The sequence below is a fragment of the Lissotriton helveticus genome, chromosome 7 (assembly GCF_964261635.1).
Source record: "Lissotriton helveticus chromosome 7, aLisHel1.1, whole genome shotgun sequence".
Lineage (NCBI taxonomy): Eukaryota > Metazoa > Chordata > Amphibia > Caudata > Salamandridae > Lissotriton > Lissotriton helveticus.
In genome coordinates, this window is record NC_136068.1 from 967,311,978 (window position 1) to 967,335,790 (window position 23,813).

At 42.0% G+C, this 23,813-nt stretch overlaps 1 protein-coding gene across 1 annotated transcript in view; it reads right to left on the bottom strand.

The window, feature by feature from the left end:
• The window catches only part of MGAT4B (alpha-1,3-mannosyl-glycoprotein 4-beta-N-acetylglucosaminyltransferase B), a 1,462,166-nt gene that overhangs the window by 397,899 nt on the left and 1,040,454 nt on the right, over nt 1-23,813 (bottom strand). Inside the window, exon 9 of the mRNA XM_078653536.1 lies at nt 3,677-3,807. Coding sequence (XP_078509662.1) covers nt 3,677-3,807 — 131 coding nt within the window. The remainder of the gene's footprint in view (nt 1-3,676; nt 3,808-23,813) is intronic.

The following is a 23,813-nucleotide window of genomic DNA, read 5'->3' on the forward strand; positions in this document are numbered from 1 at the left end:
TTAGACCTGGGGGAGGAGAGTCTGGTGTTGTTAGGTTGCCCTTTAGTGGGTGGGTTGTCAGTGCTGGATCTAGGCAGGGTCCTAGGTGTGGGGAGGCAGGGGCTATGTTGGGGCATGGATGTTAAATTGCATGTGGGGCTGAGGAGGGGGTTGGTAGTCCCGTGCTGTGTGTTTAGCTCGTCCGAAATGGGTTGGGAGGGAGAGGAGGGCGGGAGGTTGCCGGAGGAGGGTAGCAGGGTCTTGTTCTCTCTGGTCATGTAAGAGGTGGAGACTCACGGCGGGAGGCTGTTGTTATTACTAGGGTGCCCTGGGATGGGGCGTGAGTTCTCTCTGGTAGTGTTGTTCTCTCTGGTAGTGTTGGAGGTGGAGTCTTGCCGCGTGAGGCAGGTGTTATTAGTAGGGTGTCCCGGGGTCGGGGGTGAGTTCTGTACTCTGCACCGCTCACTACTGGGCCTGCCATCTATAGTAGCGGGAGCACTCTCCCTCACCCCGGCCAGATTCTAGGCGGGCCCCACATCCCCGTGCCTCGGCATTGATTCATCCCAGAAGTAAATGTGGGCTGTAGTAATCCCAAGCAGAGAAGACTCACGTTCAACAAACCGGGCGCACCCGAACAACCGGTACAGGTCAGACGCTGTCAGTGAGATGGAAGCGGATGCTCCACCTCCCCCACTCGAGTGCGCAGCGGCCATCATGGCTGAGCTCCGATCAGGATTCCGGGCCATCGATGCCAGATATGACACCCTAGCCACTCAGTTAGACAGAATGAGAGAGAGGCTTGACGGGTATGGCACCTGCTTAGACATAGTGGAAGAGCGGGTATCCACACATGAGGACCAGACAAAAGACATGGCAGGTCGGCTGGAAACAACAAAACGGATCCTCAAGGCGGCCACAGTTAAAAAGGTAGATTTAAAAGCTTGATCCCGGAGGAAAACGTGCGAATTCAAGGCCTGGCGGAATCGAAAAACATTGGGCACTCAGAACTGCTCTTAGAGACTCTCCTCCCTGAATAGTTTGGACTGCAACATTCTTACAAGGCATTCCTTGTTGAGAGGGCACACAGATCCTTGGGCCCCTGCCCCAGAGCATCGCCAAGCCCATTGTGGCCCGGCTCTTGAATTATAGGGGCCGGGACACTATCCTCCGACTAGTCCGATAGGCACCCTACCCCATACCACAGAACATGTGAAACATGGTCCGCTCAGCAGAGAAAGAGCGACTTGGCTGGTCTAAGCATCATACACACCGCATCCAGACGTTGCTGCCTTAACAGCAGGAATGCACAAACTTTACAGAGATCTATTAAAAATGTACAGCAATCTTAGACAATACGTAAGGAGAACAGTTACAGTTCAACATGCAGGGGCTGCTCAGGCTACACAACCACACATGGCTTGTTCCAGTATTTGTCCACAAACACTAAAATGCCGTTATGGAAAAGGATCCCACCAGCCAGGAGCAAATCCCGTTCCAGATAGCACAAAACACAGCACAGCTTAAATCAGTTTTTCCCCTGGCCTGCAGGAAAAACCCAGAGTACTGACAATTTGCTTGCCAATGGGGATGGCTCCCCGATAGAAGATTGTGTCACTTGGTGTACATAGAAGATTGTGTCACTTGGAGTACAATCTTCGCTGCCGTATATACCAAAACACATGGTACCCCTTCGATAGCTGTCATACCAAATATGCTAAAGCAAATACAGAACGAGTATGGGGCAGAGCATGCCGTAGATCTGGGGATGAAACTGAGGGGCAATTTTGCCCCGGTATCAGCCATTATGTTGAGTAACATAAAAGGGGAGACAACAGCAGTGGCTATACGCCCGAGGGAATTAATTCCTGCACAACAGGAGAAAGAACTTCCCAAGATTATTGAATATACATATGCCTCACTTGGGAAAGATAATCAGGTAGCCAGACCTGGGAAACCAATAGTTAAGAGCAGCACTGAAAAGGATAACTCTAAGCAAGCACCTGATTCTTCAAAGAAGAAATGGGTTAATAAACAAAAAAATAAACAAATGAAAACACAGTCATGGGTGGGTCTACTCAACAGGAACAGACCCAAAGAAAATACTATCTGAGAAACCATGACAATAATCGAAAACCTGACAGGTATCAGGATACTGATACACTTTCATCTTCCTTTCAGGAGTCAAGCCGAAAAGGGTGACATATCGCACTTCGGACGACATCATTAAACAAGAAGGCAAACAAAAGACTTCAAAACCTCAATTTAAAAAGAAGGTAGTCGGGATTAAAATTAGAAATGGCCAGGCTACTGAGGACTCTGGTTCTGAACGGGGATTGGGCAGTGACTATGGTGAACAGCGCGGCAGATGTCACAATAGCTCGCCAAAACCTGATGGATTATCTGGGGGTAGTAGCGCAGAATGAGCATTTCAGGGTGGAAACACCTGATACAAAAGGAAGTGCCCCACATAGTTTATACGAAATAATGTGCTCCAAATGGAGGGGCACATACCCAGGCAAGTAAGGAATTTTTTGGGAGAACCAGACGTATAGTTATGATAGTCTTTTGGCCAAAAAGAACTGGACACCTGCGCTCATAATGGATTGCCCAATGGGAGAATAAGTTATTATACCTGCTGTATTCAGTTAAAAAGTCATATGCGCAGAAGTGGGTGTTCGCTCCTGCACTTTAACGCAATCATGTTGTGTGGGATGATGAGTCACGAAATCCCATTAAAATTAATTCTTCAACGACAGACAATACCCAATTATAATTAGGCAATATTAGGGAGATCCTAGATCAAATAGAGAATTGCACCTCACCTATGAATAATCCCTTGTTTCCCATAATGAAACCCGATAATTCCTATAGTCTAGTCTTCGATTACAGACATTTAAACGCATCCACACGCACATTTGCAGTACAAAATGCACACAGTGCCGCACCAATTAATAATTTGCAGAAAAAATACAAAACACTAGACATCTCAAATGGATTTTTTTGTCCAAAATATAGCACCTGAGGACAGATATTTGACAGCATTCTAAGAGCTAGGCTCCCAAAAGCCAAGTTTGTAGATTGCCCCAGGGGATTAAGAATATCCCAGGGTTGTTTTCAGCCAGGGTAACAGTTACTCTAAAATTTTGATGAGGAGGCATTGTCCTATGTAGATGACATCTATCTGACGGACGAAAAATTAATGGAACACCTGTCAAGGGTGAACCACACAATTCTTGGGTTCGCCCACCTGGGTACAAATTTCATTAAAAAAAAAAAGAAAATGTGCCCACCTCAGTGTCCTATTTTTAGGGTACGAATTGTCAAGTGAAGGGAAAAGCCTGGCAGCACAATTTTTAGAAAACTGTGCACTGTTCAAACCTCTGATGACTCTTAAATGACTACAATCTATTTTAGGATTCTTACATTTTGTCAGGTCATACATTTTGGATTACGCAGAAAGGGAAAAACCTTTCTACAACTTAATTAGATCTGAATATTCATTGGACACAGGAACTTACTGATATCCTACGTTCCGGAGATTGGGGACCAGGTCAGAGAGAAAATTGTGTACAAGAAAAAATGTGGGTACATGAAAGAATTTGGGCCATCTTACATGGTCAATCAAGTAATCATGCAGCAGTAAAAGTCTTTGTTGCAGATAGCCATCACATTACACCGAAGCTTACAGATTACTTACAGCATCTTTCTCTGGGTTGCACACCTTGACCCAGAGAATATGGTCTAATAACCAGTCTATAGGCTTGTCTTTGTAGAACATCAGGATAAACTCTACTATCAGACTAAGGTCTGAAGACTTAAACATTTTCCCTGCAAAAAAAACAAAAAAGAAGAATTATGTTCACAGACAAAATTGGCTTTTTGTAATAGTGGTGAAATAGTAAAATTAATTCAGTTAAAACAAAGCATTGTTGGCACCGAATAAAACAACCATACTTTTAGAAAGGAATAATTTTAGGCACCGCTCATCTTGTGGAAGCCTAACATTGGTTAAGAAAATGTATTCTGTTTAGAATGATAAAGAGTTAAAAACAATTATATCTCATCCCATGTTCATATTTTGGTAAATATTATCTCTGCGTAACTTCCTCCAAATCCAATGTGAAAGTGACAAGTTTAAAATAAACACCAATTGATAATACATAAAAAAAATAGCAATGACCTATGCTATTCATAATCTTCTTCAATCCTTATATACAAAACCCAGAGAACTATTAGTGAGCCAAGAAGTTAACACCCACTAATATGCTGATGTCCAGCTAATTCTCAAAGTCAGAAAAGCTAGCTATGACCAACACCCAAAACTCCCAACTCTCCCCCTCTAGATTTGAATATTTGCTAATATTTCAAATTTAACACCACCAAAACAGAGATTGTGCTTGTATGTCAGCAGTGCTATTACTTCTACTTTTGATCTTTAGCATTTTTAACATCTATTGTGCCTGAAGCACTGTTGATCGGACCTCAGCCTGATGTGACCTGTTTAAGTTGATAATTTTTTCAATAAACCGTAATAACAATCACTCTGATAAATAAGTTGTCTGTGCACCACTGTACAAAGTACAGATGTGGGAGTAAAGGGAATACTTTTTGTGCTTGCACCTTAAAATGAAACATACTTCAAAAAATGTATGTTACGAATTAAAAACTAATTTCAGTAATGTTGGAAAGTACCATAAAGAACTAGTGTGTACAAAATGTACTGCGTAGGTAATTAAAATCATGACAATATAAGGCATTTAAAAGACATGTTATAAAAAGGACAAAAGAATCAATGGGTCCTGCAATACCCTCTAGTGTGACTGGCAAATAGCGCCTAAAGATAAAACTCACGGTGTACAGTCAGTTTTAGTTAAGTTCAAGGTAATTTGGCTATTTAAAATCTTTGTAGATAAACCGAAGTAAAATTTACATGAAAACAGTAATAGTTGAAATACACAAAAAATTGGATTGAATACATACATATTGTTAAAACTTAATTACAAAAAGGTCAGACTTTACAATGCCTAATGTCCATAGTGCAGGAAGTAAGAGTTATCAATCCGCGATTATCTCTGCGCTTTATGTATTTTTAAGAAGATCCTGCACTACTTCACAAAATTTGCCAATTCTTACCAGTTTAAGGAGAATCATGGTGATAAAAATCCAGTTCATTTCATTGTTACATGTTCTTATGCCATGGGTTAAAAAAGTGGCTTTAATAGTGTTCGCTGAAAGTCGAGCAATGTCAGACAGCAACAAAGTGTGCAATTGGCAGAGCCTGGTGGTAATTAATACTGCCTTGTCCTTAAATGGCACATGTTTAGTAAGTGCGCAATTTACTGAGAACCATGTGCCCAGGTAGTTATAGGATTTGGGTCCTGTGATTTTTTAAGGGACCCAGAGATCAATTACAGCTGTTTGTTTTAGCATCCTTATGAATGATAACACCTTTGTTTTGGAGGCGTTTACTATCATCTTATTTGCTATGTTTTATGTGTGAATGGAGTTTAGTGCTCTCTGGATTCCTATTTTTGAGTTGTCAAGCAGAACAATGTCATCCACGTACTGCAGTATCGTGATCTTAGTTTTGCCTATTTTTGGGGGGATTAGATTGGTGTTGTTAAGTGCCCGGGACATCTCTGCCGCATATAGATTAAACAACATTGGATACAGCCTTGCTTTAGCCCTTGGTTAGTATTGATCTTCCTGGTTAACGCAGTGTCTGACAACTTGACCCTCACCCAAGTTGATGAATATAGTGATATAATGGCATTAAGTAGGCCACTTGGTATACACCACACCTGGAGTTTGCTCCATAAAATACCTCGTTCCACCAGGTCGAATGCTGACGAATAGACCACAAAGCATGCGTGAAGAGCAGAGGATTTCCGGCTGTTTGCCTGGTGGATAAGATAGGATAGAGTAATTATGTTATCCAGTGTGGAAGAGTTGGGTCCAAAGCCTGTTTGGCAGAAAGGAATTATTGGGTTTGATGTTGCCCAAGTCTCAAGATCATTTAGATATACAGCAGCAGCATAGATCCTGGCCTCAATATCCAATAAGGCTATCAGGTGATAGTTGATGGGGTTCTGTCTGTCGCCCTCTTCAAACATTTGATACAGTATTGATCCTCTCCAGATGTCGCGCATTTGAAGTAACTTAGGGCAAATGGTAAACAATGGGGAAAGTATTGCAGGCCATAGTGCTAAATCTTCTTCTTTGAACAGTTGGGCAGGGAGTCTATTTGGGCCAAGTGTACCTGAAGCTCATGTTTTACTTGGTGCTTTTTGAATGCTGTTGGTCGTATACATAGGGACACGGCCCTCGGAGTCATCAACGGGGTCTTAATGTTTGAGTGGAAAAACTCTTGGTTAATCAACTACATATAGCTTTTTAAACGCGAGGTCCACATGGCTCCATTGATGGCATTGCTCCTTAGAACTTCCTGGCATGCTTTGTTTTTGATGTGCCACCATAAATCGGTTATGCTTGCTCATTATCTTATAAACATATTGCCAATCCTGTTCCCTCTGCTGCTTTTTTACCCTGCCATTCCAATTGCTTATGTTGTTTTCTTGCACCTTGAAGTTCCAATTACAGAGCAACTTTGACTTATTTGTTCTGGGTTTTCTTGTGTGCCTTCGTCAACTTACGAATAAGCCGTGAGCTAGTCAGTATAGATTGATTTTTATTAGAAGATTTTGACTGAAGTCGCCCACGGCATGGGGGGGGAATTCAGTGATTCGTGGATGCCCCTGGGTATAGATGCCCAGTGAGTTAATAAGTATTTGCCACTTGGGTCTGCAGAAACTGCCCGGTAATGGCTTTCCATGATGCTAGTTTCTGTGGATTGACGTGACCCCATTTTATTCTCCGAATTAAATGTGCTGATTCGTCATTGAGGGAGGTGCCCAGTACCTCATGGCCTTTGCGTTTAGTTAGGTGAAGATTTAATAATTGTATGGAGAGGAAGGTGCTAGCTATCATTTGAGGGATGCTCTTTGAAACTCACAAGGTGGTTCATGAGTTTTTCAGAGGCAAAAACATGATCGATAGTGCTTATCCCCTTGAAGGTTTTCAGAAGCAGTGTTGATGGCTCAAGGTTATTAGCTATAATCTGTGCGGACTTAGGTCTGTGTTTGCTTAAGATTTTGTTTAGTTGTGTACTTAAGGAATTTAGAGGTGGGCAGTCAGTGTTGAATGTTCCTAGGTGTCGCAGGTTGAAGTAACCACAGATTATTATTTCATGGTTTACATGATCACAAAGAATTTGATCCATATTGTCACTCAGCTGGACCAGTCTTGTAGCTCGTGCTAAGCCAAAGCTGTTAAAGTAGACGTTAATCAGGAGGATCTTGATTCGGGAAGTGGATGTCTTGGGACTCTACAGTACCAGTACTTGAAGCATCTCATCTCGAGTTGGAATTGAGGTTATTGTTATTTTCAAGTTCAGATTAAGGTAAATTGACAAACCTTTCGATTGCCTCCCAAAGATGGTTTATTTCTTTGCTGCTTGGTGGACCCCTTGAAAGCCAGCGATTGTTTTTGGAGTTAGTGAGCATGTTTCTTGTGGACAGAGTATGTCGGATGCCAATGATTTTGCTGTATTTAAGCTTAAAAGTCTTGATAGACCAGCTACATTCCATGACCATAAAGAACAAATGTTAAGTGTAATCTAGTCAGGACAAAAAAAGTAACTTAACTTTGGTAACTTTCTGGTGGAGGCTCTATGTAACTGCAGATTCCTCACCGTTTGAATACTGCCTAAGGCGTCAAACTGGATCCGGAAAACCTTCAGTAGTACCCCTGCATGCCAGCTACACACCAGATGTGATGTGCAAGGGCCTCCAGAGGCACCACCCATGTGTGCTGACATCAGCTACTTCCTTGACAGTTTTGCACACGCGGAGACAAACAGATTGGTCAAAACCAGTCTGCAGATTCCTAACTATCTATTTAAGTAGAGAAACCTGTTCATGGAACAGGGAGGAGGAGATTCAGTGAGAAATCTGTGGTTAAATAATCACTAACTCTTTGCAATGACATTGCAACATACTTCGAGGAAAAAATCAAGAATATTCAAAAGGATTTTGGAACTCCAAGCTTACCAGAATGTATTAACGAACATGAGCTGGATCATAGGCATGATAGGCCCGTACTACACGCCTTTCAAACAGTCACTCTACCCCAGACACACAAAGCCTTCTTAGCATGCAAATCAGGTTCGCCATTGGATGCATGCCCCCCAAAGATACTACATCATATCATTGATATAGTGAATCCTGTGATTAATGATATTGTGAATTCCTCTCTCTCCTGCGGCATAGTGCCTTATGAGTGGAAATTGGCCATTGTAAAGCCACTAAAGAAAAAACAAAATATAGATCCTTCTAATCTTTCCAACTATAGGCCTATATCCTTACTACCAATTCTAGGTAAGATCACAGAGAAAATGGTCTATAAGGAACTTTGAAGAAAAATGGTAAGGTCTGTGCACTCCCTATAATCTACTGCAAGCCTAATGTAAAAAATTTACTCAACAGGTGCGTGCTGCCTGGTGGGAAGGTTGCCAGCCAAGGAACAGAGAAAAGAGAGCTGGTGGAATACCACCAGTATGCCAGGCGCACTGCTGTAATTAAAGTATTTACATTATAAACGTCTGTAAAACAGATTGCTTAGAAAATGAATCAATCAAATTTTTGTTCAACCACTTTTTTGTTCAAAGAAATTAATCATAAGATTCAACAAACAAGAATAATACTGGGTATATTGAAGACTGAAGCATCAGAAAAGACACATTGTTTACTATTGTCGTAAATGTTATGTTGTATACAGAAAAACATGGGTCAAACAAATATAATCATGATGCTTCAATATTATACAAAATTAATAGTCATGCCCAATGCATTTCGGGATACAATCCCTACTTCGGGGGCACTGTGAAGCAAAAAAGAAAAGGGAAATACCATAAACATTATGATTGTTGAACGATCTTACATAGCTAAATATTAATAACCAATGAGAAGGTGCATCAGAACGACCAGGGTGTTGGGCCAGTGGTCAAAAAAAGGAAGTAACATGGAGGGGTAAAACTGGTGTAACTGCTCACAGTCAATTGCGTGAAAAATAGAAAACGCCACCAATGAAGAAAAATATACACTCTGAATGACCAAGACTCGCCAAAAGCAAGTGTGCCAGTGAAGTAGTGTGAAAAGAACAAAAAAAAGAAATGAAAAAGTGATAGTGAATTAATGCAGAGCACGGCCAAAAGACGGAGAGACCACTCACATACGACCTGAAATCCGATAGAGTATCCTTTCTCTGCTGTACGAGACTGCGGTCCCTAATGGCAAAGAAAACAATGTCTACTGGATGAGAAGGCTGCCCGAAGGCCAGGCATAACTGTTACCTAAGCTGTGAACACACTGAGTGAACTTACTATGAAAATGCGGGCGGTACAACAACTTCAGCCACGATGAAAAGAACTCGCTCTGTGTCACTGTGAGTAGAAAATGGATAATCAGCTCAAAATAATGTATTACTGGTTATGAGAAAGGTAACCATATCATCGTCCACTGTTAATCTGTTACCTGATAAACCGAATGTTGTGAAATGAATGATGGCCCACCGCTGAATGTAAGAATGGCTTCTGATAGGATCACATAGAAGTGCCGTCTTTACATGGCAAAGAAATAACTCCGCTTTTGATAACCACCTCGAGAATTTCTCCAGTCAAAAAAACGTGAAACCGATTGAAAGTAGCCTTAAACCTATTTCCTGATACTTCATGTTACGCAAAGTGTATCACCACTTCCAAACAATTCTTACCTGCCACTGAAATCCTCCAAAATGAGCAACAGTCTCCGCAATGAAGCGTGTGGCCGTTGCTGTCTGATAGTGCTAATGAATGCGGTGACGTAAATGCCGCGTCCGGTTTACCGGGTTGAAAATGCATTTCGGGATGCAAAGTCACAAAGTCATATTTTGCTGCACACTGGACAGAACACCACCATTCTAACACTCAATTGAAATTCACCATTTTAGAAGTGTTAGCACATGAATCAGGTCAAGATACCAATAGATTGCTAGCATAGAGGGAAGCATGGTGGATTACGCATTTACAGACCCTCATACCAGGAGGGCTCAATGATAGGATTGAACTACTGTGTTTCATCTAAACTATTTGAATTGGTTGTTTCTTTTATCACTGTATGTTGGATGGATGTTTGCCAGCTCCATGTGAAGACAGATTGTGTGTCTACTTTCAGTCAATTGCAGTGAACACTAATCGGTTATTTAAGGGTAGTGGTACTGAAATCTTCATTGGGTTGAATATTTTCACTTTGTTTCACCATAAGCTCTTTGGCCATTGTTTCCATCTTCTTTTTACGTTTTCCATTTTTTTTAGGTACACCGTGTCTCACATCTTCACTGTAGTTATTTTCAACCACATGATTACATATTCTTTTCTGTTATTTTCGAGGTCATGTCCCCTTCCTTGCTTGCTGTAGCATAGTGATGGTTCGTTTTTTATTTATTTGTGAGCAGCACATCAGATATATGCTTCTTCTCTTATTTAACATCAGAGTGTGCATCAGCTGTTTCTACATTTTGTGCAATTTTTTAGATCAGTCAGTGCTTGTGTTAAATCGTTGTCGTGATAACACACTCAGCGCCATGCACTGTTGATTTGTTAACACACTCCAAGATGGCCGCTTAGATCAGTCTCATTTCCATTTTCAACCCTGTAACCCGGACACGGCATTTACGTCACCGCGTTCATTAGCAATAGCAGACAGCAACGGCCACACGCTTCATTGCGGAGACTGTTGCTCGTTTTGGAGGATTTCAGTGGCAGGTAAGAATTGTTTGGAAGTGGCGATACACTTTACGTAACATGAAGTATCAGGAAATAGGTTTAAGGCTGCTTCCAATCGGTTTCACGTTTTTTTGACCAGAGAAATTCTCGAGGTGGTTATCAAAGCGGAGTTATTTCTTTGGCATGTAAAGACGGCACTTTTATGTGATCTTATCAGAAGCCATTCTTACATTCAGTGGTGGGCCATCATTCATTTCACCACAATCGGTTTATCAGGGAACAGATTAACAGTGGACGATGATATGGTTGCCTTTCTCATAACCAGTAATACATTATTTTGAGCTGATTATCCATTTTCTACTCACAGTGACACAGAGCGAGTTCTTTTCATCGTGGCTGAAGTTGTTGTACCTCCAGCATTTTTCATAGTAAGTTCACTCAGTGTGTTCAAAGCCTAGGTAACAGTTATGCCTGGCCTTCGGGCAGCCATCTCATCCGGTAGACATTGTTTTCTTTGCCATTAGGGACCGCAGGCTCGTACAGCAGAGAAAGGATACTCTATCGGATTTCAGGTCATATGTGAGTGGTCTCTACGTCTTTTGGCAGGGCTCTGGATGAATTCACTATCACTTTTTCATTTCTTTTTTTCGTTCTTTTCACACTACCTCACTGGCACAATTGCTTTTGGTGAATCTTGGTCATTCAGAGTGTATATTTTTCTTCATTGGTGGCGTTTTCTATTTTTACGCAATTGACTGAGCAGTTACACCAGTTTTACCCCTCCATGTTACTTCCTTTTTTTGACCATTGGCCCAACACCCTGGTCGTTCTGATGCCCCTTCTCATTGGTTATTAATATTTAGCTATGTAAGATCGTTCAACAATCATAATGTTTATGGTATTTCCCTTTTCTTTTTTGCTGCACAGTGGCCCCGAAGAAGGGATTGCATCCCGAAATGCATTGGGCATGACTATGAATTTTGTATAATATTGAAGTATCATGATTATATTTCTGTTTTTTTTTTTTAAACAACATTTTTATTGTCATAGTCGCAGAACTAGAGGGTTAATACTGGAGTGAGAACATGAGGAACTTTTACCGAGGCATAATGTGGGTACCTGTTTGATACAATATAGAGAATGTTAACATGGTGTGACAAACACAATAACTGTTAGTCAAGTGAACGCATGAGATTCAATGAAATTTGGTGGTGACATTTTGTGGTATATCAATTTGGAATGCCTTCTGATATTAATATGTACTGACTACAGCTTTATTTGTGATTTTTTTAGTGACCCTTGACGAAGGGCTATTTAAGCCTGAAATGCATTGGGTTGTAATGCGAATAAAAGCTGCTTTTTATGAACAAACGCTTCAGTCGTGTTCCTGTTTGAGGTCCGGATGGGCACTTTGGGGACATTAGAAACTTTGTAAAAAAAAGCGTATTTTCACCTGTGGACTAAAACTGTAGAAATAAGCAAAAGCAACAAGTAAACGTAAATCAAAAGCTACTGATAAGACAAAGAATGAGTAAAGAGGAATACGCATATAACGGCAAATCTTCGCTGTGCATTGGTTTGGGGAGAAAGGTCTTCCTGCATTGGGGTTGTTGTCTAAATCGTGTCATTTGGGCATAACACTAAGCCAAGTCGCACGCAAATTGGATTATAATGGATTACAATGGATTAAACGGCGGAAAGTATGAGAATTATGGTGTGCATCCCACCCCCCTATATTTCATAGTTGCAGATTCAGCACAGGGCCCCGACTCCCAGGGGAGCCTGTGACAATAAACATCACAGTAACATTTGCATTTGACTTTTCCACTGTATAAACAAATAGTACAAAGAAAACATAAATCATCCCCCAACCCACCCAACTTTACCCCCCCCCCCCTCCCCCCCACCTCCCCAACTCCCACCCCCCCCCCCCCCCGCAGTCGCACAGCTTCCAATAGGACCAGGGAAAAATAGCTAGGAAAAGAAAACCACACCGAACATGTATTACACCAGACATATAATCGTACACATATAGTCCATGCGTCCCGTCCCCACCACACTCCAGAATCTCTTATACAGCCCCCCTCACCCCTCCTGAGGGAGATCATCCTGCTCCCCTGGAGGCTCCAACCACACCCCCCTGTAATCTGCCCAGCGTTTCCAAATTTTAAAATGCTTCCGAGGGCAACCCCTAGCTATAAAGAATGGGGTGCTCCAGACCCATATAGAAATCCAGGCCCCTCTTCCATACCGTCATCTTAGGGGCACGGGGATCTTTCCACCTTTTGGCTATGTCTCTCTTAGCAGTGGTAAGGCCTAGTAACATCAAGTGCCTCTTGTATAGGTTGCCTCCCACTTCATCCATGACATGCAATAAGGCAAACTGTGGCGTGGTCGGGAGCTCCCACCCCAACACCTCCGCGAAACAGGCCAAAACCCCTCTCCAGAAACGGACTACAATCTCGCAACTCCATACGGTATGAAGGAATGTCCCCTTCTCACACTGGCAACGAAGACAAACCGGTGAGGCATTCAGGCCCGCCCGAAACAGACGTAATCTTGTATAATAGACCCTATGCAGATATTTGAACTGGACCAAACGGAGGCGCATCGCAATAGCAGCGCCCCTGTAGTGTAGTTCCTATTATCCCAATAGGCTCTGCGCATTGGAATAATATCTTCAATAGTATAGACGTAGGACAGAGGTTAACTAGGTCTTCTACTGACGATATTAGACTTAAAGTTTAGTGTTTGCCAGCTAGCTCAGAGTTCACTAGAAACTTTCTCGAATAGACAAGGAGGAGTTGAACCTCCCTGGATAGACAAGGGATTTAGTTTCTGACAACCATAGAACATGACAACTTTGCTCTCCCCTAATCAAGAGTATATCTCTAGAGTCGTGTGAAAAAAAAAGACAACTTATTTTACTCAGTCAGTTCAGTGCATTCTTAGTTTCACCAGATTGTAGAGAAAAGGAAGAGACGGGCGTGTTCAATAAAAGATGTTATTTATTGATCAGTCTCTTTTCTCATACAAGAGAAATGAATCGCTATTATTGCAATACTTATTGTTAAGTAGAGTGCATACAGTAAGAACAGAATTATAAAATAATACTGTAAAAGCATTGATATGGTTTCTTAGCCATATGATACTTAAAATGGATAAAATAGATACATACATATATACATTGACTAATCGTACTCAACTGGTGCTTCTAACTACGCCTACCCCAATGTACCTGACCTAAGCCTAATACGTGGGCGGGAGTAGATAAGTAGCAGTTTCAGTTAAGTTTGCTTTGCCAAGGGTCTGCTTCAAGAATTCTCTGCAAGGGGTTATTCAGTTCAGTACCTGGGATTTAGAAGGCTGGAGGGCTGGTATCTCTATCTCAGGGCTTGATATCCCAGCTGCCTGCAAGGGCGGCTGGAAGCGCCGGAGCTGGATTTCTCGGCAGGAGAAAAGGCAGCGTCTCTTTCTCAGCGCGTCAGAAAGGAGGGGCAGCGTCTGTGGGCTTCACTGTCAGCTGGGCTCCTCGGCAAGTCTGGCTGCTCCGATCTCGTCACCACCTCGTGTGTTTGCTTAAGGCAATGTCGGTATTATTTATACCTGAAAGGTGCCGAGATTGACGTAAGGATGGACATAAATACGTCAATAAGGATGTCATAAGAACTGCTCGTTCGCACATTCTTTACTGAAGTTCTCGGCTAAATCAAAACAATGGCTGCGGGGATTTCCCAGGTCGCTGTAGGTTTGATTTGTTTTGAGAACTCCGTATGCCTATTAGGGGGCTGGAGAAATAGTGCTTGCCTAATGAGATGGCATGCGCTATGACCTAATCAGATAACGGGCTTCTGTGCCGTTGTATGGCTAATCAGATAACGGGTTTTTGTGCAGTTGAATGGCTGCTAGTTAATTATTAACCAGACAAGGGTCAGAAATAGGGGGATCGATACAGTACCCATAGTAAATACATCACACCCACTCCACGTAATCTATGTCCATATTTACAAATCTAGGCATAGTAAACAAAACTAGTAGTGCATGTGTATACCGAACCACCCCAAAATACAATCAAATGCATTTTGAAAATTGGAAATGCGAAATACACGAAAAGATGAGTATAGTTACTATATTCACTTCAAGCAGTATAATAATGCAAAATCTAATACGCATATTTTGAAATCAGCATGAACGAAATGCGGAAATTACACATGAAATGGCTCTTAATACAGAAGAAAAAATTCGAGACCATCTCATCACAAAATCATAAATACTTGTGAACATGCTAGAGGGTAGCTAATGTCTCTAGAGTAGCTAAAAATAGAAATTTTGTTCTCTAAGAATAGTTTTACTTTAAGCAGAAGATAAGTGTCCCAAAAAATCGTAAATATTTTTGGAAATTGAAAGAAAAAAAATGTCCCGCTCTCCGTAAAAACTGGTGAGAAAATGTCTTATTGCTTTATTTTCAAAGTTGAAGGCCAAATTCAGGGTGTAGGGAACGCCGTGTGCTAGTTTGCTCAAAGTCATTCTTTCTGCTCTGGTGAAAACATCATATTGTTGAGACTTTCGAAAAAACTGTCAACTGCTTCTTGCGAAAGTTCCACTAACTCGGAAACATTTATTAACATGCATTCATGAGCATGATTGCCTTCATTGATGTTTCGATCAGCATAGCTGACAGAAGGTCGTACCTGATCGATGCTGCGTTCATCTTGTACTTCACAACTCTTCAATCGTAGTGGTGAAGTCTCCACGAATGCCGTCATCAGGATTGGTAGCCGCTGGGGACAGTACAATGCATGAGCCGTTACCGGACCCAACAAAGTCTCTGCGTCCATTGGCACATCCGATTGTAGTGTCAGACAGGTGTCCAACACGCATTCTTCGCCGCATAGCAAGCACCTTAATGCAGGCATAACACAACTTTGCCACATCGGTCTAAATGAAAGAAACCAAGTCATGTTCAGGTCTCTAAGCCGGGCTATTCCAAGGACTTTAGTTATGCGGTCCCTGTAGCGTATGGCTAGGATCGTTTCTTCCATTGTCGCTGGTGTCTTGTCTGTGACGTGGTTTGCCATAGCGAAGTAACAGGATCAAAAATAGGATGCCTGCCACTAGTCCCAAAAGGAGAGGAAGTCCGCCAAAGATGGAATGGACAAAATCAGGAAAAATACCCAGGATGGCTTTGAATGGCGTTAAAGCTCCCGAAAACACTGTCTTAAATATACTCGAGATTCCGCTTGTATCAGAAATATTTAAGATTTCGCTCAGTATTTCTGCGAAATGTATGGGGGAATTGGTTGATAACAGTGAATGAATCTCTGCAGTTGTCCTTGCAACTTGGAGATCATACGTTTCTTTTGATGACGTTAACCGGGTTGGCGTCTGTAGGAGCACAGTCTTCATTCTGCTTAAAGTATCAATTCGAATAGAAGAAATTTTCAAACTGGGCCATAACCTTGCCTCCCTGTCTCGAGCATCGTTTGGGAACAATACTCGTTCACAGCACATGACCTTCGTAGTCACGGTTATGAGATAAGGTTTTCCGGGCAGCAGACTGCAACATCTGCGATCTACAATTAGAATGTAACTCCCGTTCGAGAGTCTCCTAAAGAATGGTTCTATTTGTGTTTCAGGTGTGCCTAGCTGGTGACATGAAAGGTTATTTGTAGTCCCTTCACAGGCTCCATGCAAACTAATACCCTGACACAGAAGTGTACCGCTTAGTGACCTTGCACAATTATTGCCACTAAGAAACACATTCTGGCCTTTATTACTAACACATGTGTGTGTATAGGGCAAGTTCCATGTTGACTTAATGTACCCTTTACCCAACCTTTCATACTGGCCTGCCTGTATATATTTTTGGCAGTATTGAAACTGGAAAGTTGTTATCGGGATATTAATTATCCCATGTATTATCCATTCAATGACAGGTCGTTCCGACATTGTCAATGGTAATCTCTCAAGTTTTTCAATGCTCAGAATTGTATAGTCAGCACCCTTCTGTGCCAAACTGATTTGTTTATCAGTAAGGTTAAAGATATTAAACAGTGACGTTGTGTTGATTAAACGCCAAGGCACATAGCCTGAACGCAGATTTTGTAACGTCCAGACAAGTTGTACAATAGAACGCAATTGGGACTGACCGTGTTGTAACATCAGTAAGTCCAGTGAATATATTCTGGAGGACAGAGTCATTAACCCATTGTCCACAACAGAAAGTGATTTTTCCAAATTAATACGGTCAATTTCCCGTAGTTTTTCTGCTGTCTCAATTTGAGTTTCTTTCCAAGCTTCATTGTAAGCTGCATATATAGAGGCCGCTATGAAACATTTTTGACACTGTTTGCGTGGTCCCATAATGAAATCACGCAAGTCAGCACCCTCTTGAAGTAAAGTTAGGTGTTGCTTAATTTCTGCCAGTGTGGATGTTTGTAGCCATTGAAGGCAGAGCTTGCCCACACTGTAAGTAGTTACTATCCCTGGATGTTGTCTTTGGGAATATCTAGGGTCTGGCCTGGTCAATTTGAACCCCTGTATTTTGTTCAGGAATCTGTCTTGACAGTTATTTGTGTCTGTGGGCCAGATCAACCATTGTTTCCAATCAGGATGTGTTCTGTTTTGGTTTAAAATATGGTTCACGTCTATCTCAACATCTATAGAGCTATTACTGTTCGTTGTTGGCTTTGGAATAGACAGTTTGTTTAAGTCTTTGATTTTGGCTAAGCCAAGACAGGTAGTTTGTTGAATAGTGTCATTCAAAAATATAATTTGTTCTGGGATCATGCAGGCTCTGAACAATGATTCTATACCTTGTACTTGCCATTCTTTTGTACACCAAACAGTTTTTGCTTCAATGTTATTGTTCCAGAAATCAAAATCATTCATTTGCTCAAAAAATGAATCTGAATATATCAATTTCGTGTTTGTAAGCATGGTCTTCATACCTGTCTTATTCGACAATTTGAAATAAAATGTTTCTGCATTACTTGTGTTAAACCCTGAAAAATATGAATATTTATCATAAAATGTTTTAGAACTACCCTTTGGAGGAGTAGCACAATGTTCCCATTGGTTATAATTTAAAACATTTCTAGGTTGTGCAGATTTATGGAGATAATGGTTACCATAGTGGTTGTAGCAGAACATTTTATCATAATTAGACGAACCCTGCAAATAATAATGTTCTGTAAATTTAGCAGACATTACTAGGTCAGACATCATATCATAAATACTTTCAAAGTCCCAATCATCAGCAAATGTGCTTGGTTTTACAAAGTCACTTAACGAGATCTTAAATTGATGTGGATACTTCAGGATTTCAACCGGGCCATAGATTTCATAATCAGTATTGTCCCATGCTACACCGCCTGGTATAGGATTGGCTGTGAAGTTCACTGAAGAAAGTTCTCTTTTCTCGACATGTGAAGATGTGTGTGGTTTAAGGACCAAGTTGATTTTCTGGCTTGCTGTGTCCATTTTAGCATATTTTCCCTCAATTAAATGTCCCAAGCATAGTACCATGATGAGCCAAAGTATGAGGACAAATGCACCTAATGTCACCCAAATATCAATCCATGGAGAAATCAGATAGGTTCCCTTTAGTTGATGAAAAAGTTCCTTTGCTTTGTCTTTAAAAGTTTTTGTTGATGGCTGTACTTCCGGTTCACTTGGATCTTCAGAAAAATCATCGAAGTTGATGAAGTAGCCGGATGCCGTTCTGTCAATTGTTCCAATTGCTTCTGGATTACTTTTTGCTTTTGGATTTTGCTTTGTTTTATCAGAAAAGGCTGTAGTTACATCATCGTAGGTCGGTGTTTCTTGATGAAAAGCTTTGATTTGGGGTTTAAGAGGTTTAAGTTCCATTGCTTTGTTGCATAGTCCTTGTTGTTTCACTGTAGATTTTTCAAATGTGATCAGTCTTTCAGTTTGAACCTCTGTGGATGTAGCAAACTTTGGTGTTCTGCTACTTCTTGGGAGTCCACTTGGCCTACTATTTGTTATCGGCCACATGATTGTGGTTTAACCAGGTCGATGGATATGACTCGGTTCTCCTTTTTACCAGCAAGGGGCGGTAGTACTACTGATCTTGTCCCGTTGATAGACAAGACAGGAACTGCTTTTCTGTAAGAAGGCCCAAATTCCTTCTTTACCGCAATCTTCTCTCTGACCAGATCCCCGACTTTGGGAATCCAGACAGGCCTTGCTGGGACAGGTGGTTTTTCTTCAGTGGTTGTTGGCTGCTGTTTCAACTTTATGTTGCTCAGGTCTTTTCTTGTTTCATTTAAGTCCTGTAAAATAGCCAAACGATCTTTGATATCAAAGCATTTATCTTTAACCACTGAAGTCTGACTATCAAGGTCCTGGATCAACATTCTAGTCCCGAACAATAGTTCGTACGGACTGAGTCCTTTCAGAGAATTTCTTGGCAGGTTATTTAGACTACGTTGGACACTTATTAAATGTTTGACCCACCCAGCTCCTGAACCTAATACCTTTGCTGTTATAGATTGCTTTATGCCTTGGTTTTTTCTTTACACCATCCCGTTTCCCTCAGGAAGGAAGTGAGAAGAGTCCTGCAATGCAATGTTCATTCTGGCCAGGCACCCCCCATAAGCTGTTTTAGAGCTAAAGGAAAGATTTTGGTCAGAACGTAACATGCTTCTAGCGTATGTGCCATTATAGACTCGCAAATCTTTTATAACAGTTCCGACGTCAGCCGAAAGTTGGGGTCTACATTATAAGTGAAAATAGTCTCTACATGTTAATATGACGCATTATTCATACTGGGTGTGTTTATGTTGGTAGCCTATTCCTTATTGAGCGAAAAGCCGTGGTAATATACCGTTTCGTTCACCACTGCGATCTCTGTTGCAGTTTGGACAGTTCCTCGCGAATAGGTGTTGGTCCAGACTCATTCCTGGCCACCAGTATGTTGTTTGTAATTCTGCTAGAGAATCTTTAATTATTATTATTATTAATTATTATTAATGGGGTTTTGTTAAGCGCATTCTACCCGGAGGCCTCGTAGCGCTATATTGTTTGAGTCAGGAGAGGTCACAGAGCCAGATTAGGTGAAGAGGAGCGTTTTCAGTTCCTTGCGGAACTTCAATAAATTAGGCTCGCCCCGGAGGGTGTCAGGCAGTGAGTTCCAGGCCTTAGCGGCATTCCAAGAGAAGGAGCGTCCTCCCCATCTTGCCCGTTTAGTTCTATTAACGGTAGCCAGGAAGGCTGAGCTGGATCTCAAGCTACGTTTAGGGAGGTAAGGGTTTGCAAAGGAGCAAACCATGGCTGGGCCAGTTTTCCACATGGCTTTGTGCATAATGCACATAGATTTAAACACGACTCTGGCTTTGATGGGCAGCCAATGCAGTTTCCTGAGTGCGGCTGTGCCTGAGTCTCGCCGGCCCAGGTTGAGAAGAAGGCGAGCCGCTGCATTCTGGGTAATCTGCAGTCTTCTGGTAGTGGAAATAGGGGCTCCTAAGTACAATGAGTTTCCGTAGTCCAGACGGGACAGGATAATGGCCTGCACCATAATCCTTCGTGCCTGGAAGGGAAGAAGAGGCAACACCTTCCTGAGCATACGCATTAGGCCAAAACAGGTGGCAGATAGAGTAGTGGCTTGTTGCTTAAAATCCAACTTTGAGTCCAACCACATGCCCAAGCTCTTTATTTGGGTTTTGGGTTGGGGTGGGGTCCCCATATTAGGGGGCCACTCTAGCGCGAAGCTCGGGGTTGGTGAGTTACCCAGAAACATAAGCTCCGTCTTCTCACCATTGAGCTTTAGGTGTGAGAGGGTCATCCAGTGACTTATTGCTGCCAGACAATTCATAAGATTAGGGGGAGAGGTGTTCAGCTGGTTCATGGATACCACAAGTTGTGTGTCATCGGCATAGGTTACTATATCTAGGCCGAACGAACGCACGATGTCCGCCAGAGGTTGAAGGTATACATTGAATAGGGTAGGGCTCAGAGACGAGCCCTGTGGTACACCTTGCTCAAGGGGCCAAATTTTTGAGCGGGCGTCGTTCTCGACTACCTCGAAGGAACGTTCCTCCAAAAAAGATTGAAGCCATATTATGGCCTTCCCTGAAATTCCTATATGACGCAAGCGGTCAAGGAGGATGCTAGTATTGACGGTATCGAAGGCGGCACTGAGATCTAGCAACATAATTGCTACAGTGCCGCCTTGATCCATCTGTTTCCTAGCCAGCTCCGTCACAGTCAGCAGGGCCGTTTCTGTGCCTAATTTAGGGCGGAAGCCTGCTTGGGAGTCGTGGAGCAGGAGGTTATGTTCCAGGTATTGGGTAACAGAGGCATTGATATGTTTTTCCAGCAATTTACTGATCCAGGGGAGGAGCGAGATTGGGCGATAATTGGCCAGGTTATTGGGGTCCAAGGTGGATTTTTTTAAAAGTGCTTTGACTTGGGCACGTTTCCATGCTGTTGGGACTGTGCTTGTGGCAATGGAGGAGTTTAAGATTTTAAGGATTATAGGACTGATGGTCTCCTTGATTTTAAGTAAGTGAAAAGGGGGTGCCGGGTCAATAGGTGAGCCAGATTTAACTTTTTGCATGAGAGTGTCTAATAGCTCCTCGTTAAGTAGAGGGAACTCATTCAACGTGCAAGACACCAACTGTGTTGAAGGAGGGTTTTTGGCTGGTTCAAATGTGGCAATGATATTCTGGATTTTGTTATAAAAATATTCTGCCTGACTATCACAGCGTAGTTGGATTTTGCTGGGATCAGGAGGAGTAGTGGGGGTGTCTATGAGGGATTTAGCAATTTTAAAAATTTCCCTGGATGAATTTGAGGCGCTAGCAATTAAACTTTCAAAATACACGGCTTTTGAATTGCTTATTTCTGTTTTATATTTTTTAATTGCTTCTTGGTAGCTAAGTTTGTCCAAATTGTTATGGGAAACTCGCCATGTGCGTTCCAGTTTCCTACAACCTCTTTTCAGCTCTTTAAGTTGAGGGGTGTACCATGGGGAGTTCTTTGATTTGGTTTTTCCTTTGAGGGTTTTCAAAGGTGCCACACAGAGTCAAGAGCTGTGCACAGCCAGTTAGTGTAGGTATCATAAAGTAGTGTGGGATCGGTTCCCATTTGGGAGGGAGCTGGAGATAGAGATTCGACCCACTGGTCTACCGATATTTTTGACCATTCTCTCCCTTTCTGAGTAGTGCGCGTAAGGGCTGGTGCTGGGGCAGCTGCTGTCCATTGTATTGGGACCAGGAGGTGGTCAGTCCAGGCCAGGGGCAGTGCTGTCCCTACCTCTAGCCTATGGTCATTGCTGAATACCCAGTCTAAGAGATGGCCTTTCTCATGGGTAGGCTGGAAGCCCTTCTGAGTAATTTGAAGGGCTGCCAGATCGTCTACTATGGACCTAGCCGTCGTATTACTGGGGTCATCCAAGTGAATATTAACATCTCCCAAAATCGAAAAATTAGGACAGGTGATCACTGATTCAGCGATGTTTGAGTGGAGCGAGTCTAGGAAATCTCCTATTTGATTGTGCGATGTCTTAGACCCTCGCCAATATGTGCGTCTACTATTAACAAGACTCTCTTGTCCGTGTTTGGAATTACTCTATCCCCCACTCCAGGGATTCGAGCAAAAGGGACTGAGTTTGCATCGATTATGTATGTCTAATTGAGTGGGTAATTGATCGGTAGCGCTGAGCAGTCGACTTTTGATGACGTTTTTACTGCCAGCACAGTTTCACCGTCAATGTATTTTACTGCACGCTTCTTTGTAGCTACGGAAGCCGATTTAGTTGCTACCGCTGTGGCGGTCTCAGCCAATGAATTCCCTGCAACGTGAACGCCATCACGCCGATGACTCAGTGAATGTATCACGTGAGTTTTTGGTAGTTCTTTCTGTAAAAGAACTACTTGTTCCCAAAGCATTTTTTGCTTTATTGTTGCACCTGTGTCATCTTTGTAACCGTTTTGAATCCATTTCGGTAAATCGTTATTGTATGATTTGACGCAGTAATACGAATCGCACACTATAAGTGTCGGGAATTCGCGATCGGCATTATCTAGCGCCATTTTTAACGCTATTATTTCAGTTTGTTGTTCTGAATTATTTTCCACTGAGTGTGTTTTTGTAAATAGAGGTCTCAATTTACCTCCGCGCCACACGTCTTTTACAATTTCGCATGTGGCGTTGTAAGCCAGCTCTCCCCAAACTGAGGGTTGAGCATGACCGTCTGTATATATTACACAGGCGTACTGTCGTAAAGGCAGAATGTCGATTGGCAGAGGGTATTCTCTCTCATATTCTAGATATTTTAATTCTTTCATTTCCGGGTCAAAATAGTATTTTACTTTGTCTGTAGCAACAGAATTTACCCATTGTATCCATTCTGGATTCAGTGCCGTTGTCGGTAAATTACATGGTGTTGTTAATGCCTCAAAAGCTGATTCTGCTGTTCTGACTGTAACCTGTCTACCGTCGGCTTGGTATTTCTCCTTTGCTACAGCTGTTTGAACCGCATGAACAATGTTTTCCTTAATGCTGAACCTTTTTTCAGCTTCTGTGTACAAGTGTGATTTGTATGCAATTGGTACCTTCTCTCCCTCATTGGAGGTTAGGTACATGAATCCGCATCTTCCTGGGATGACTCGAATCACAAGGTTGCGTGTGTTATCACGTGTTTGTAATTTTGTTTTAACTAACATATCTGTTTGTAAAGATCTCAAAATTTCTGTGTGTTTTTGAGTCCAATTGATTCTTTTAAAATCTGGTTTTATAAGATCATAGAGAGGTTTAACTCTCTCTGCATAATTTATAATGTAAGTTCTTCCGAAATTTAGGAAACCTAGAATTGATTGTAAGTTTTTTTGTGTTCAAGGTGCTTGGATTACAGCACATTTCTCTAGGAAATTGTCAGCCAGGCTTTTGCCTTCACTTGATAGTTCATATCCTAAAAACAGGACAGTTAGATGGGCAATTCTTGACTTTTTAAAGTTGAATTTGTAACCCTCTGCTGCGAACCCAAGTATTA